The 18,737-nt window shown below is 34.4% G+C and overlaps 1 protein-coding gene across 1 annotated transcript; it reads left to right on the top strand.

Moving 5' to 3' along the window:
• Window positions 1–6,588: 6,588 nt before the first annotated feature.
• On the top strand, window positions 6,589–18,341 carry LOC128554841 (uncharacterized). Its single transcript, XM_053536152.1, has 6 exons — window positions 6,589–6,646; window positions 8,988–9,084; window positions 12,292–12,335; window positions 13,715–13,748; window positions 14,219–14,419; window positions 17,658–18,341. Exons 2-6 carry the CDS (start codon window positions 8,991–8,993, stop codon window positions 17,876–17,878), a joined length of 594 nt encoding a protein of 197 aa, XP_053392127.1. The 5' UTR covers window positions 6,589–6,646; window positions 8,988–8,990; the 3' UTR covers window positions 17,879–18,341.
• Window positions 18,342–18,737: the final 396 nt, after the last annotated feature.

Genomic DNA, 18,737 nt, shown 5'->3' with positions numbered 1-18,737 from the left:
GAAGAAATGCTCCGGACAAGGTTTTCATTCTTGTATCCTTTGACCTCTAAGTGTGACCTTGACCTTAGACCTAGGGACCTGGTTCTTGCGCCTGACACTCCGCCTCATGATGGTGAACATTTGTGACAAGTTATATCAAAATCCCTCTATGCATGAAGAAGAAATGCTCCGGACAAAGTTTTCATTCTTGTATCCTTTGACCTCTAAGTGTGACCTTGACCTTAGACCTAGGGACCTGGTTCTTGCGCATGACACTACGTCTCATGTTGGTGAACAACTGTGCCAAGTTTCATCAAAATCCCTCCATGCATGTAGAAGATATGCTCCGGACAAAGTCATTCTTGAATTTGACCTTTAACCTCTAAGTGTGACCTTTACCTTAGCCCTAGGGACCTGGTTCTTGCGCGTGACACTCCGTCTCATGATGGTAAACAACTGTGCCAAGTTTCATCAAAATCCCTCCATGCATATAGAAGATAGGCTCCGGACAAAGTCTGTGAACGCCGCCCGCCCGCCCGCCAGGGGCGTTCCCATAATACGTCCCGTTTTTCAAACGGGCGTATAAAAATCGCAAAAACAATCCGCCCGCCCGCCCGCCTGGGGCGTTCCCATAATACGTCCCATTTTTCAAACGGGCATATAAAAATCGCAAAAACAACTAATTCTTAGGTGTTTCTAAACCTTAAAAAATATAGCAATAGTTTTCTGATATCCATCCTCTTCTCTCATACCCTCATGGCGATAAATTTCATCAGGAATGGGGTGTCGAGAGTGATTAATAGAAGTTGTAGAACTACCTTCACAATCGACCAAAAATAAATTATGTATAAACTAATATTAAGCAGATCTTTACGCAAAATTACCAGTTTCTGAGGTGAAAATGATCACTAAATATATCATAGACAAAAGAGAAAACAAAATCATTCGCAGAACATTGTATTTCATATCAATTTGTCTTTTGATACTCAATAGTGAATCAATTATCCTCTAGTCTTATATGACAAATGTTAAAAACAACAAAGAACTACAAAGGAATGAGACGTGTTGCATTGACAGAGCCGAATATTACAGAAAGAAATGAGCCATATTGTGAAATCGTAGTTTGTATGTGGAAACACCCGACTTGTCGATGGTAAAAAAACTGCAACTAGCATAAAGATTTAGATGTTGTATCTTTTCTATGGATTCTTCATAACCATCGAAAACGAATTCAAGATTATTATAATAGTAAATTAAAATATTAGTCACAATAACAACTTAAAGTCTTTATTTGCAGGCCTACGAATGTGTACTGACAAAACATAAACCTAAAAGAAAGACAAATACCGGCCTTCTCATCATAGAGCCAAACTAATCGTGAGGAAATCATAAGCATATTTCCCACTGCCACAGTAGCCTTATGGTAGAGTTCGGGAGGTCGTTGGTTCGTTCTCTGCTACGTCTTACCAAAGGCGAGAAGAAATGTACACTTTAGTTCTTTGCTTACTCGCTTGGCGCTCAACATAGTTTAATATGACTTGTAACGTGTCTACTCTACGGCATGATGTTCCATTGTGACAACACAATAAAGTTGCACATTGTGCTCATTTATCTAAAATATCGGTAGCAACTTATACATCTGCGATTTCTTGTTTTATATGTTCTTTTGAGATGTAATGGTAACAGTTTTCATTTATTTAACAAATAATCTAGGCCTTCGAGTGGTTTATCGTCTGATTTACCACGGTTCAGAGTTCAGGTGTGTAGGAATTGAATCACGAGAACGTTAGCCCGAGTGGTTAAATACTGAAGCATATGACCGATGAACAGTGGTAAATAAGACGATAAATCACAAGAAGGCCTAGATTATTTTCATTCTGACATGCTCATTGATATATTTTAATAAATATTATGCTGGGCTTCATTTGTACGCGAGGAGTAATGTATCAGACGTCATGCGGCAATTTGACGTCATAATTGACGTCATAATGCTCACGCGCGTCAACCGTTGTTATCGCATAATATACAGAGCTTGATTTCCTTCTTTGTTTAACTGAAAATCAAACCGAGTAATGTTAGAATTAGCAAATAATCAAGGCCTTCGAGTGGTTTATCGTCTAATTTACCATGGTTCAGAGTTCAGATGCGTAGGAATTGAATCACGAGAACGTTAGCCCGAGTGGTTAAGTACTGAAGCATATGACTGATGAACAGTGGTAAATAAGACGATAAATCACAAGAAGGCCTAGATTATTTTCATTCTGACATGCTCATTGATATATTTTAATAAATATTATGCTGGGCTTCATTTGTACGCGAGGAGTAATGTATCAGACGTCATGCGGCAATTTGACGTCATAATTGACGTCATAATGCTCACGCGCGTCAACCGTTGTTATCGCATAATGGTTAAATACTGAAGCATCTGAACGATGAACCGTGGTAAATTAGACGATAAATCACAAGAAGGCCTTGATTGTTTTCATTCTGACATGCCTAGTGACATATTTTAATAAACATTATGCTGGACTTCATTTACCCGAGGAGTAATGTATCGTACGTCATGCGGCAATTTGACGTCATAATTGACGTCATACTACTCTCTAACCGTTCCGCACGTCAACCGTTGTTTATCGCAGAATATACAGAGCTTGATTTCCTTCTTTGTTTAACTGGAAATCAAAAACATAGCCATGTTAGAATGAAAAATAAAAGCTTTGATTACGGCTGCACGGAGGAGTTATTATTCTTTTCGCTTGTGGTAATTGTGAGCAATTGAGTTTTTCAGCCTTTAAGCATTAACGAACAGAACATTCAAGCTTGAATATCCTGTATTTCCCTTTTTTCTTCATATGATATCTCCTCTGAAGCTACAGTCAAATTGTTGACGATGGACACAGGGTGATCACATAAGCTCACCTTAAGCTAAAAACAAGAAAGTAGGTTAGAATATCACACAGATAGTCACTGAAAGTAAGTTTTAAGATTGGTCTGCGAAACTGTACATGTCATCCAAATTTCAAAGCTGTATGTTAAAAAAAGGAAAGATTGTCAGTAGGTCACATTCATAGTCACTGAAAGTCAGTTTTAAGATCGGTGTGCAAAACTGTACATTTCATTCAAATTTCAAGGCTGTATCTTCAAAAGCAAGAAAGTAGGTCAGTAGGTCACATTCATGGTCACTGAAAGTCAGCTTTAAGATTGGAATGCAAAACTGTACATGTCGTCCAAATGTCAAAGTCGTATCTAAAAAAAAACCCAAGAAAGTAGGGCCAAAATAGCAAATTTTGTCCCTTTAAGGGGCCATACCTCTGGAACACATGACGGGATCTAGTAAGTTTTCGAAAGGAACCGAGATATTATATAATGCCAATACAAGTTACGTGCAAGTTTGATGAAGGTTGATAGCAAAATGTTGTCTCTAGTGTGTTCACAAGCCAAAAATAGCAATGTTTGGCCCTTATATGGGCCATAGCTCTGGAACCCATAATGAGATCTGGCCAGTTTTCGAAAGGAGCTGAGGTTTATGCAAATACAAGTTATGTGCAAGTTTTGTTAAAATGGATTGTAAAATGTGATTTCTATCGTGTTCACAAGCCAAAAGTAGCAGAGTTTGTCCCTCTAAAGCACCATAACTCCGAAACACATGATGGGATCGGGCTAGTATTCGAAAGGAACCGGGATGTTATGCCAAGTTGTGTGCAAGTTTGATTAAAGCTTATTATTGCAAACTGTGGTCTCTATCGTGTTAACAAGCCCAGATAGCAAATTTTGGCCTTTTAAGGGGCCATAACTCTAGAACCTATGATGGGATCTGGCCAGTTTTCAAAAGGAAATGAGATATTATGCCAATAAAAGTTGTGCGCAAGTTTGATTAAAATTGATCGCAATCTGTGGTCTCTATCTCTATAAAAATTGTGTGAACGGACGAAGGGCGATCACAAAAGCTCACCTTAAAAATGCGGGCGTATGAACACTTATAAGGGGTCGCTAAAGCTAACAAGCAAAGTCGATGAATTGGTATCCCCCGCCGAAAGGGTTTGTGGTGAAGAATGGAAAAAAAGTATATCCGGTAAAAAGTTAAGGATGTTACTAAGAAGCAAATAACTCCATTAGTGAAAATAATTTTAACAGAAAATGAATGGGGTTTTTTTTGGTTGGGGGGGGGGGGGGGGGGGGGGGGGGGGGGAGAGCAGCAGGGTTGACCGGGTGAGGGTACAAAACTTCACATGTTGATTGTGAATATTAATGGAAAATTAAAACTGAAAAAAATGGGGTGGGGGATGCGCATCAACGGGACTGAGTAGAGAGTGAGGTGGGGGAACGGTACAACTTTGCATGTTGATAAATATTCATAGAAGGTTCGAAATATGTAATAAAAAGGAACGATTTTTAGGGGGGGGGGTGTGGGAGTGGGAGGGGTTATGACAAAGGCAAGGTGGTGACCAGGGGTGGGTACACAACATCACATGTTTATAATAATAAATGTTCACGGAAAAGAATGAAAGAAGTTTAATGAAATTCTACCAATTGGTTAGTTTGTTATGTACAAATCTGTGGATTTTTTAAACAATTAAAGGGCAATCTAAGGGAAATTGAATAAAAAAAACTTGACGGGCACCATCGCAGTATGCTGGTTCATGTTTACTTTAAGTTTTATGAAATTCTACCTGCTAGTTACTGAGAAATGGTTGTGGACGCATAGACGGACGGACAACGCCATTTCAATACCCCAGCCCGGTTTCATCGGCGGGGGATAAAAAGAAATGCCTTTAAAACAACTTCTGATGAAACACTTGATGGATCTTCACCAAACATGATATGAAGCATCATTTTAAAGTCCTCATCCAAATGTATTCAAATGAATGAATGAACTTGGTGGTTCATTTTAGGGGCTATTAGAGCTAAAATAGAAATACCTTTAAATACCTTCTAATAAACCAATTTTGTTTCAAATGGGGGCGACTTGACCCTTTTAGGGGCCGCTAGAACTACAAAAGATATATTTAAAGGACTTCTGCTTATGAACGGCTTTATGGATTTTCACTAAAATTGTTAAGTGGCATTATCATAATGTCCGCTCCCAAATGTTTTCAAAACAGGTCTGATATCAAGAAGTTTATTGAATGAAGCACTGATTGCCATATACATAAAATGTATTTGTTAATATTAGGCCTGAAGTCGGTATATGGTTATTTCAAACTAGATTGTGATAATGAACAGGATTTCTTTGCTGCAATATCAGCATCCTCGTTTCCATGAATACCAAAATGACTGGGAATCCAACAAAGTATGACAGACTTTTTAAAGATAGTTCATGAACCAAGAGAAGAATATTTTGAATGAAAAGATTTTCGATATTTCGGTTATGAACTGACTGTAAAACAGAAAGCGAGTCGGAAAAGATAATAAATTTTTCTTCACTATTTTTTATATAAAATTTAGAGCTATATCGATAGCTTTGGCTTCGGCTGAAAATAGTGTTGCATTATTTGGCAAACATAATTTTGACTGATGAAGGAGGCTGACAGCAGCACAGCCAACCTTTGATTCATCTTTTGAACCGTCAGTGTAAATTGCAAAATAGTCCTTGTAAGCTGACTTGATTTCATGATATTTGGACTTGAATATTTCACGGTTTGTTTCAGACTTTCTAAAGGCAGTTTTCAAATCGAAAAGAACTATAGGGGCATGAAGGTCCATGGTGGTTTATCTGGAATTTTCTTTAATACCATCGAATTCATGATACCAAACCTACTCTAGGGGAATGGCACCAAGGGAACAGCTCTGTTCGCAAGGAGGAAGTTGTTCTTTCTCGCTGTCGAATAGGTCATACCCGTTTGACTCGTTCTCATCTATTGAATAAAGAAGATCAACCCGAATGTGTCCCATGTCAAACACCGCTAACTATTAAGCATATATTTTAATCGACTGTGTGGACTTTGCTACACAACGCAGTGCATATGACGTTCAATCTTTGAAAGAGTTATTTGAAAACGTTTCAGTCGGAAATATTTTATCGTTTTTAAAGCAGACAGGAATTTATCAAAAAGTTTAACATTTCATATTTTATTTACATCTTTTGCAATATTATTATGTTTGCAGCTGATATTTTTACACCTACGTATATACATTTTTACATAACTGATTTTAGATATACTCTACATTTTTACATGGATTATATTAGATGTGTTTTACATTATGCATTGTGCTGGATTATTTTGTGTCAATTCGCCGTAAAACCCAACTCATTCATGTTTAGACAACGTAACACTTTCGTAGTTTTGCAACGTATTTCAGGAAAGAACTGAAAAGTTATTGAAGTTATTGCAGATGTTTTTTGAGTTATCAAGTAATAAGACAAATATAGGAAAACTTTTACTTATATCGGGACATTTTGTCGATATCCAAATCTCACGTGGTTCAGCAAAATGTCATTTCAGCATTAAAAATTACCATCTTTTACATATTATTTGAAATTTCTAGTTCATAAAGACAGCAAATAATTTAAATGATCCGATAAATAAAAAAAATACAACGAAATCTCGGTAACCCGTTTCTTTTGCCACAAGTATATATTTATCTGTTTGTATGTGAATGAACACAGTCTGTGTCGAGATTAATTGGTTTTGAATTATAAACCGGTACTAACATGGAGTAACGTGGAGTAAGTATTTTTCTCTTTCATTCCAAACTAAATACGTTTTCTTAAACGATCATCTTTTTTAACAAAACAACAGTGCAATATTTAATGTTATCATCATTTTAAAGGTGTTCGGTAACAGGTAAGTTTGTGTTTATACTTTGTTCGGTGTTACAATTTAGGACAAATTGAAACTTTTCTAGTATTTGAGTTTGACGGCGGTGGAAGACCCCTGGTGAATCTCCAGACATTATTTCATCATTGGAAAGTACCTTGGAAGGACCACCACCCATCTTAAAGGATTCTATACCCCAAGCGAGGCTCCGAAACCACATCGGGGAGGGGTATGATAACTGGGAAGATTTATCACATATTGCAATAAGCGGCTTAGGTGTACAAATTTCAGCTGTATTATTAGGTGGCGTGTAGTAACCCATTCAATTAGCTAATCAAATACATTAGACTTATTTTCTTATCAACAATTTTTCATCGCAAAGGTACCCTTTCTTTTTATATGTCGGTGAAACGGGACGTATTATTGAAACACCTACGGCGGCAAGCGTCCTCAAAAGTTGTCCGGTCATCTTATCGAATGTTCACCTAACATGATTTTACCCGCTCTTCTTATTTGAGCATTTTAATCCAACTTTCACCAAACAATATGTCATGCAAGTTCGGTAACCAACTGAACCCTCGAATTATTAAATAGGATATTTTTAGTTGCTCTGGAGGTATAACCCTTGAATTATTCGAAATCGAAAAACATTAGTAATTTGGCTACTCAATAAGGAAAGTATTTTAGTGGTCAAAAGTAATTTGTTGTAACAGTTGGTATAATGTAGCAATTTCGCTCCCTTCTTTTCTAATGCAGAAATGTATATCTTGCGATAGTTTAGCATGATAACAGTTACGTTATAATGAAATAAAAACGTATTTTAATCAAGAAAACATGTACATTTTATATTAATTTACTAAAGACCGAGAGTGCTTGTATTTCACATAATGTTATAAAGATATTCGATTATTAAAAGGTGTCTTATTTCAAAGAAGGTCTTAATAAAATTACAAAAATGAAACTGCTAACTTCTGAAAATTAAGTCTTACAAACTATATTTGTCAGGTCAGGTCAATAGACTTGGATATTCACCAAAGTTATCATACAAGAAACGTTTTATTTTATGACTGCACTTTAAAAAGAACAGTGTGGTTAATATCTCGGACAGAGATTGTTCTTAAGAAAAGTACATTTTTTCCAAAATGTAACGAGACTGCTGACTGAATTACGCATTTACAGAAACCATGTATGATTGACTATTGTTTGTTTATATTTTGTATAGCTCGTAAGTTTGTTTTGAAGAATAGTTGCTCGTTCATGTTTGTTTACAAGAGTATCACTTTGAATGCCCCCGAAGATGGGCATATTAAAATCGCGCTAGCCGTCCATGTGTGTGTGTGTGTGTGTGTGTGTGTGTGTGCTTCCGTAGAGACGACGTGCAAGACCCAGACCCCTGGTCACACTTAGAAGTCAAAGGTTAACGGGGTCTGTTTCCGTTCAGTTCATAACTCTGCCATTCATCAAGGGATTTTAAAATTACTAGGCATTAATGTTCCCCATAATAAGACGACGTGTCATGCTCAAGATCAAGACCCCTAGCTTTAATGTCAAGGTCACATTTAGAGGTTAAAGGTTAACATGGTCTGTTTCTTGTCCGATCCATAACTCTATCATAGATGAAGAGATTTTAAAATTACTTGACAGAAATGTTTTCTATAACGAGATGACATGTCATACGCAAGACCAAGACCCTAGCCACAAGGTCAAGGTAATACTTAGAAGTCAAATGTTTATATGGTTTGTTTCTTGTCTGGTACACAACTCTACCATTTATTAAGGAATTTGAAAATAATTTGACACAATTTTAGAAAGCCCGCCCGCTTAGCTCAGTAGGTAGAGCGTTGGTCTACGGATCGCGATTGAAATACTGTTGAAAAACGGCGTTAAATCCAAAAAAAGAAAAACAAAACCAAAAGAAAAAGACACAATTTTAATCATATTGAGAAGGTGTGTCGCGCTTACGATCCTGGTCTCTCGGGTAAAGGTCAGGGTCTGAAAATGTGTCAAACTTAAACTTTTCTTGCATATTTTGCACAGGCAACTGTGACATTCTTGTGCACAAATAGTGGCAGCTCATGTTTGCTGTTAATGTTACTTTCTTTGAATCTCGGAAAGGAAAGCGGAATTTAAAACAATTGTAAATACTGACCGCAAGATAAAACTAAAGGATGTATTTTTTTTAAATCGTGCACTTAAATAAATATATTGATAGTAACTAACTATAATTAAGGCATGTTTTTTATCTTTCAGATTATGTTGGAAATTTTGTTTCAACTTTGGTCCTTTGTAACAGATTTATTTTGGTGGCTGATGCAGTATATTCCTCCACTTCCCTTAGAACGTCCCGGTAAGTTAAAATATTGAAATATCTCTAATTTCGAAAAATGTTTTAAAGATTTTGTCAATTATTTATTTATATATAAACACAAAAGACACATATTCTTGAATTTTTTAACTAGACCGAGTTATATCACCGGTTTGTTTTGAAAAGCTTAGGTTATGGTTTGTTCACTACACCTTCTTTTCATAAAAGGATCATTTTGAAGGGAAAACGCAAACAAGAAAAAAGAGTAGCGGACTCGGACTGTCATGAAGGGTAATGACGTATAAAACACACCCCAATCGCCGGTATGATCCACTGCTTAGTTTGATGGCAAGTGATAGATTAATAGCAAGAGATAGATTAATGTGGGTGGATGGTTAGCTGTTCCTGTTCTAATCCAAGTCCACCAAACTGCATTAAAGCATTAAAGATTGCCCATTATGTTGTTTGAATATTTTATTGACTTCTCCCCCCTAAAAAAACATAAAGGTCACATCTTCTGTGACGATCAATTATAAGTTGGGTTGTCGGTGAGATAAGCAGATTTGTGGCATTTATCAAGGAAAATAAAACACAGTTATTGACACAATAGATCTAGTTCATGTGTAAATTTATCTAAAAGATACGTAGTAGATACAATTATCAGCAAAGGATTTTGACAATTTTGATATGAATATTTTATCAGCAATGCTATTTATGATTGCAACTTTTCAAATGAAACAGTATTTCATGATATAATTTTTCTGTATTTCTTAGGATAGTTATTTGTGTGGCTTATAAATTGGTGTGTGCTTTTTCTGTCAGAAATATTGTTTTCCATATATGAACCTTGAAGGTAACAATATAATAACACAAATTGTCATGGCTACTGGAATGTTCTAGCTACCATCTCGGGCGGGACCTAATGTTTTGTTTAGGAATAGCCAGTGATTCATGAAATGAAAATGACATAAACTTATGTAAAGGGTGGGGTATTTATCTAGCAAACTGACTATCTGACCATGTTCGAATCCTGACTTGTACCGGACGTCCTTAGATAAGTGTAAGAATAGAGAAACACCTAAAAAGAGCGGGCAACATATACATCTGCAGCTCTCGAGATCCCGACAAGTTACGTGTGAACTAGCAAATGTGCAAAACTTGTTCCCGCTAGATTATCGTAATAAAAGTATAAATTTAATATAATTTGTCGTATCACTTAAATATGCCCGTATTTAAAAAGAACACACAAGAAGCTATAAACTGAAATTTACACGTGCACGTTCCAATGAATTTATGTCTCATAAAAAAAGCGAATAAACGAAATATGTGAGATAAAAATAGGTCAAAGACGCATTGATCAATGTTCTATACCAATACGGACAGATGTATAAACGAGGGTTGGTTTGGTGGAATTATTACGTATTTAACAACTGGAATACCTTTAAAGCAGCATGCCTCCAGATCGTTCGACAACAAAAATAAATATTTGTTTTTAGGTATCTTGAAATAAATGCTATATTTCTTAAGAAGGCTTTAAAACTTAATTACTGACAAACTTTATGTTACGGAAACATATGAGAATTTGCTGTTTTTATTACTATTTACGATGAAAATCGAAAAGCGTTTGTCAAGCTTTTACTCCATGTAAACTGATTATAGATATCTATATTTTGAAGTCATTATTCACTACTTCAGCTATAGCGCTATTGGTTACGACGACGGGAAAATGTCTTTATTGCCGCGGCTGTCCGGGGTTCGATTCCCGACGCGGTCATCATTTTTTCTTGATTTGGAACTTTAAAAATTATTTAGAAACAAAAATTCATATTCCTTTATTCATAATAAGACCAAACTTCAATTTGAAAGAAAAACTATTTTTAGCCAAATCTGGAGGCATGTTGCTTTAAATTAGTTAAATAATGTAATGTTATTTTACCGTTTGCATAAATTTTTCTCAGGCTGTTGGGGCCGGAAAATCGTGTTAATTTCTGAATGCAATTTGTCATTTGCTGAGTTAGAGATTTCTCAATGTCAGTTGATAATTGCAAAATATTAAATGCGAGTTTCTGAATGCGTATGCCAAATGAATATTGCTCATTCCAAACGGAAAATTACAAAAACTTGAAAAAACTAAACCAATAGATTTCAAGAATGTGAAAACAGTTTTTTTTCCCATCACTTCATTACTTACCGATGACTTAGTTTAAGTATTTGTGTGGTTATTCTGTATTTGTTTAATGAATAACAATTGACCGTTAAAATTTCTGCCCTTAGTTTATACAATTTCAATATTAAACGTTTATAATACGTTATCATTGATTTTCGAAAGATTTGTATTGATTTTCAATGATACCAGTTTTATATAATGTAATGTTATTAATTATTTGATTCCATATTTGCTTTAGTATTTGGTCAAGGACTGTCGTATTAGCCGAGATAGCCAGAAGCCAAGTAATAAAGACAGTATGTGATCACCGTAGAAATGACCAGTTAATTGATTGAATGTAGATACTTTATAGTATTTCATGATTAACCTGTGGTCTGTACCACACGAGAACAAAAGACTTTTTTAATATCCAAACATATACATCGCCCTGATTGATGCCAATCGACTTACCTTATGTTTAACTGATAAAAACATTTCTGCCAATAAAGTTGCAATGCGGGACTCGTACCCAACCAAGTAATGCAATGTCTAGTTAAATTTTACCTGACAGAGCACCATTTGATTCAGATATGAACTCACCTTTACTAAATGTTGCCAACGTTAATAGTTATACACGTATCTTTTTTTCCAATAAAACAACACTAGAATACAATATATAATATTGACCCACAGTTCTTAACATATTTTGTAGTCTTATAATCATGTTTCAGTTTTGAATTGAATAACTCGATACATCTAGTACTTCTTTTAATTTTAATTGTGTCATATCTGAAATGTATAATTTCGGGTGACAAAATCCAGTTACAGAAACTAAAGATAAAGTCTTTGTTTATTCCGAATATATTTTCAACTCAGAATGAGCTATAATTTGAAGATATTGTACTTATTTATTCCGAATATATATGCATAGTCAATGAAAGTAGTCCGGCAACATAAAATACCAAAGGTACAATACGGATTTTTTCTGCCTGGTCATACTTATTTATAAAATACAATCCGAATTTTGACAGAATTTATATGGGTATATAAATTTTAATTCTGCAGGACTGTGTTTTTAGTAATAAGGTTATTTCATTTTTCAGATGGCAAAAAAAGGGAAGAACGCCAAAATCTGCTCGCGGAACAGGTATTTAAGTTTAATTATGATGATATAAATGAGATTTATGTTTTTAATTTTTTCATTATTCTGTCGTTTGTTTCTGATACAGTTGTTGCATAAACTACCCTTTGTTTATCGGATTTATAAGCTTAAAGATATACATGCTTGATATTCCCTTGCAATTAACCCAACATACGGCTCAAACTCGCGGGCCCCGCCACGTAAACGGTAGTTTGAATGTATCGAGATTTCAATAGTGTCGTCTATAATTAGACAAAATTTTGAAAAATATCTGAATGTTTTTATAGTGATTAATCATTATATCACATAACTTTATGCTTATTCAAATAACACTTATTTAAGAGTTTATTAAGATTTGTTAAAGTAGAATGAACCAGTCTAAAATAGATTGACATGTGTGTGATTGAGAGTTCTAGCACAATTTGTGCATTGTTAACATCTTATGAGTACACAATCCTTCAAACATCTTACTAATTCTTATCGTACATGTTAAAATGTACACAATTTATTCTTTCGTTTGCGTTTTTTCAAAAATTAAAGTAAGACTGTTAGTAAATATAATTCTAACAATTGAAAAAAACACTTGCCAGTATAGTGAGCGAATATAAATATATTATGAATAGTTCAAAATTCCTTTCACAAAGAGTAAAATATTTACAAATGTGAAAACTAATTAATTTTTCAATGTCTGAGATTCGACCGCGCACTTTATTATTTAAGCAAAAGGTATTATGTAGTTGTAACACTGATAATATAATCGTCGGGACCGAAGGTAAGGTTCCAGAGTTCCAGCTATCCGTTTTCGAGCGATCCGCGGTTAAAAAAAATACGTACCATATTGGTATTTTAATGTGGCCGGACGAAGGGAAATATTCAAGCGATCTGAGTTCCAGCAAACAAAGTTAAGACTTATGTGAAGAGGTTAATATACGACTGTTGTTTTTCTTCTTGACATTATGGCAAATGCTGTGCTATAAAGCCCTCGGGCCATAGTGACTTTAGGCGTGTCATTGCGATCAGAAGGCACTCCCAAGCCTTTTGTTGAGTTTTGTATTAGATAATATGACGTGACGTAAGAATGCGCGAACATTCTGACAGGGACCGGAAGAATCAAAATAAAGTGCCAATATCAGATGAGCAAGTCAAATATTTTTTGTAATTTCAACATAAATTTTCTGCTATTTATAGTAAGGTAAAAAAAACATGTACAAATCAAGAAGTTTACTTCACATGCTAAATCATTAAAGCAATAAAACTAAATTAGACTAACATTTCGCTAAATGCAGTGACTCATATATTAACCCACCTTTGCTCCTCGGAGTTGTTTTGACTGTATTAACAAACTTTTTACAATGCATTTATTGCTATGTGCTAATATTTTACAGTATTACGAAAATGAGTGTCCTGTTGCTGTTGAAGGTAAGCATAGTTGATCTTTAAGTCTACAGTTATTGATGTTTACCATTGCATCCTCTCTTCTCTTCATTTGACAAAATGATTGCATCAGCAAATAAGATTTGTACGATAACTTCTTCATCTACTGAAGAAATCACGGATAGTTTGATTTTGCCTAGTAGTAAATGATCCGGAAAACAACAAGAGCCTTTAACCTTAACAGAAAGCAAACATCTCATCTTTTGAAGGTTTTATACCATAAAGAGGAATATGTTCAATTCACTTATCGCAAATATTGCCAGGGCTGAATCAATATAGTAATAACATAATCATCAAGCTTTTTAAAACTACTTACTGAAGTAACGATAATGCTGCATAAGAAGTGGATTATAGTCTTCTTACTAAAAAGCAAGCATATACATGCAAAGCCGCATTTTTTTCTGTCACATTTTTTTTTTGTTATCTTTTATATTTCCTTAATTGCTTTTTTTTAGCAACTATTTGTGACAAATGGAATACCACACGGACACAGACGTTTGCAAAACAACTTCAAATGTTTTTAAAAAAAGAGATGATTTCTTTGAAAAAAACATGCAAAGAGGAAACTGCTTGTAAATCAATTCTTCACGTTGTTCTTTGTCTGCGTCAGTCAAGACTTTTGCCCGATGTGGCTTATTCCCTCACAAATATCGAAGGTATAATTTATGAACAGACTGCATTGGTAATTAGATTAAATGTTGTAAGAAGAAACTGATTTATTATAACTTTTGGTCTAAAACATTGACACAATGGCAGTGGTTAACATTTTATTTACTTACATCGTGATAAAAACCATCATCCTATTTAATTCAGTTTTGTGTCCGCGTCTTGAAAAGCAGTGCTTATATATTTCAAGAAAGTGACAGGGTTCCCACAAAGCAGAGAAAAAAAAATTTCCTGACTTTTCACTGACCAAACTCCAATTTTCCCTAACCAAAACTTTCGCGCTCTGGGACGCTTACCTGGTCATCATATAAATGTGGCCTGCATTCTCCCCGTCAGTCAATCTTCACCATGTTTCTTGTTATATTGATAACTAAAGAGTGTAAAGATAGTTTGTTCCAGTTTACAGATTGCTATATTATTTCAGTGTGATGTTACAGACAACAAGAAAGGTCCATACTATTCACTCAAAAACTACCTATGATCAAGTTCTGGATTTTTCTACAGTGTCTGTTCAGACAAATGTACAACATTCTATGAAAATTTGCCTTTATTCATATTTTTTGTAGAAAATGGCATTTTTCGCATAATAAATAGGGGTAGTCTTCTTGTAGACTTAATAGCATATGTATGTTGCAATATATTTTGAAGTTGTTTGTTTCTTTTAACTTAACAGTATTCGAGTTTGCATTCTACAAATAATGATTAAAGATTGACATAGAATCATTAAAAGCAGAAATGCCTGTTTATTTTCAAAAGTTGAAAATTCAATACAATAGATAGTATTCAGCTTAAATGCCTCAACAAATCTACTCTACACATTTTCATCATGCTGATTTACTTTTCCAGCTGTAGCAAACTTACACTTTTTATATGTGATTTGATTTCTTTTTTGTTTAACTTTCCATTTTAAGTCGTTTTTCTATGATGCCGATGAAGTCCTAATATCCCCCTAAGTATGCAATTTGTTTGCATCTTTTCTACATCTCTTAATCTTTCAGTCTTTCTCTGTTAGCTGAATTCTAAAATATTACAGGGTAAAATTAAGATGCTGCAAAGAATTCTATTAAAATAGTCTTTTACTTTTAACAAATCTACCAATAATAACTATTCAAACTTATTAAACACTGAACTTCCATAAACACTTTTGCACTTATTTTGGTCTTTACTAAGAATAGTTGACCAGAAGACTTAGGTTGTTTTAAATATAAAATAAATCAAAATGGCAATGTTTTGCACATTACAATCAGTAAGCAGTAATTTGAGTAAAGAAAATGGTAAACATGTAAGAATGGTACGTAGTAAGTTTTCCATACAAACATAAATAACAGAAAAGTTTTATTATTGCTTATATGGTAAAATGATGAAATAAATTTGTAACTGCAGGACTACACAGTTCATAGCATTCATACAGTCTTAATTCTGTTAAAAGTTAAAAATAATTTTGTTTAACAGACTGTATTTTTTAAAAATGTTTGGTTTAGCCAAAAGAAAAGAAACTGCCTTTGCCTTTTATTTTAATTCTTTTCACTTTTTCAAAACTTTATTCTCTTGCTTTTGACTTCTGGTTCCAAATTTCCCTGACTTTTCCCTGACTTTTGCTAAATTTCCAAATTTCCCTGACCAATTACAAAATTCCCTGACTTTTCCCTGACCTTGAAAAAAACACTTTTTTCCCTGACTTTTCCCTGACCGTGGGAACCCTTAGTGAAACCGCTCAAAATTGAACCGCCGAGAATTTTAAATGAATTTTCCCTTGTAATTGACCATTTACTAAAACTGCCCAACAGACCGCTGGCCTTATTTCAAAGAATTATTTTCGTAAAATGTCTGTTTGTTTTGTTGGGTTTAACGTCGCACCGACACAAGTATAGGTCATATGGCGATAATCCAGATTTGATGGTGGAGGAAGACACCAGGGGCCGTATTCATGAAGCATCTTAAGTATAAGTTTTAACTTAAGTTTAAGATTTTACTTAAGTTTGTGGTGATTTCAACTTAAGTTTAAGTAAAAACTTAAGTTCTAGTCATAAAACAGCTAAAACTTAAGATACGTAAGAAATGACTTAAGTCAGAAAATAAAATAGCGTGGTGAGTACGATTAAAGTGTTGTTTTCAGATAAAAGCACTTTAAACATAATTGTGCATGTTGTATCTGTCTGAAATTAATGTTGTTTTTTTTAATGTTTTCTTCCACAATAAAAAACAAGAATTACTTATTAAGTTGTTTTATGAATAACAAATATACTTAAGTAAAATAAATTTCTAACCTAAGTAATACTTAAGTAAATAATCAATTTCTTATACTTACACTTAAGATGCTTTATGAATACGGTCCCAGGTGTCCCTCCGTTAATTATTTCTTTAAGAACAGGCACCTGAGTAGAACCACCGATCTTCCGTAAGCAAGCTAGATGGCTTCCTCAAATAAAGAATTGAACGCCCCGTGTGGAGCTCGAACCCACATCAATTAGGGGCAGGTAATTTGAAGTCAACGAACTTATTTTCACTCGGCCAGGGAGGTCCCTTTTGGTAAATTGTATTAGTTTGAGATTTCTTAGATTCATTAAATTTAACTTTTAGTTTAAGTGTTAATGAATAGGAGAGACCGTGTTTGCATACAAATCCGTTGTATTTTCTACTTTTACATGTAGTACTGATAAGACAGTGACCGGGTGGGCTGAAGCCGAACGTCCATGTTTTTTTTGTAAACAGTGATGTTTTTCTAACGGCCTAAACTTTCTTAAAACACAAATTATACCAATAAATTTTGGATCAGTGGAAAAGTTATAAAACAAGAAATTTAATTCTTACTTTTAATTGTTATTTCGAAATAAATAGATTAATTATGAACGCTTAACTTACAGTGTTTTTCTTAAAGTTTTGAAAGTCACTAGACCGCTAGTTTTGAACATCACTAGACCGCTATTAGAATTTTATGTCATTTAAACGGTTACTCATTTAAAAACGATATTTGAATACGAAAACAAGAAAATTGTATGTATTTCAAAACTTTGTAATCCATAAATGACAGAAAAAGTTATTAAAAAATAAAAATGCTGATCCCATAAACAAACGATTTAAAAACAGTTGCTTTGCCCACCACCAGACAAACAGATGTTAATGTGTGACGTCACGGCGATCTCTCCTATAGAACTATTTTTGCAAATAAAAATATAAAGTTATATAACAATAATTGTGGCAATAGATATATCTTATTTTTTATTTCAGAAAATTGTTACAGACACGTTATATTGGTGCTTTTGCATTTCAAGGCCGAAGATAAAAAAGAACAAGCAGTTGATCTGCAGAAAAGCTCAATATTGTATTCAAACATAACAGTACTTGACTGTTTTTTGCAAGAAAAAAAAAATAATATAGATGAAATGAACATAAAAATTCTGGAAGCAATATCATCAATTGCAATGCAACCGCAAAAAGTGCATACTTAACACTGAATACAGCTAAACTATATGATCTAGCAATCATTAAGTATGTAGGTCAAAGACGCAAGCAGAGTTTTATTACCATGGCGGCCGGGGTTCAAGTCCCAACTTGTGCATAGTTTTATAAAACTGGCATCACATTCATATTAAACTATGATTTATTTTGAAATGCAAATATTTGACAGATATGATATGTAATAGTCCGTACAAAAAATCATTTTCACCAATTTAATTTTCATATATACATGCTTAGTTGAATCATCTTGCAATATGTTAAATGTCTGTTAATGGTCTTCCCTACAGAGGCAATATTTTTCTCTCTTCCTTTATTGTAGATGCTTATTATTCTCATACGATGTTCTTAAAGTTGATATAGTAAAAGACTGCAGTTGAAAGACTACAATTAGTTAGTAAACATTTCTAGTGTAGGACGTAAATGGAATTACGTAGACGGCATAGCATGCAACAGTGCACCAAAAGAAGCAGAATATAATACACTGGTCGGTCTCAAAATTTAACTTATAGCAATTTATCTCATAAATTATTATAAACGGAATCAGGATTACGCCGAAACGCATATAATAATGAGCCGCACCACGAGAAAACCAACTAAGTGCGTTTCCGACCAGAATGGATCCAGACCAGCATGCGCATCTGCAGTCAGGTCAGGATCTATGCTGTTCGCTAACGGTTTCTCTAATTGCAACAGGCTTTGAAAGCGAACAGCATGGATCCTGATCAGAATGCGCTGATGCGCAGGCTTGTCTGGATCCATGCTGGTCGCAAACGCACTTAGTCGGTTTTCTCATGGCGCGGCTCATATTATTTTTGCAAAAGGAACATGATTTTACTTTAGCGATTGTAT

This window comes from Mercenaria mercenaria, unplaced genomic scaffold (genome assembly GCF_021730395.1).
Source record: "Mercenaria mercenaria strain notata unplaced genomic scaffold, MADL_Memer_1 contig_797, whole genome shotgun sequence".
NCBI classification, from domain to species: domain Eukaryota; kingdom Metazoa; phylum Mollusca; class Bivalvia; order Venerida; family Veneridae; genus Mercenaria; species Mercenaria mercenaria.
This window is presented reverse-complemented; position numbering and strand designations above follow the sequence as displayed.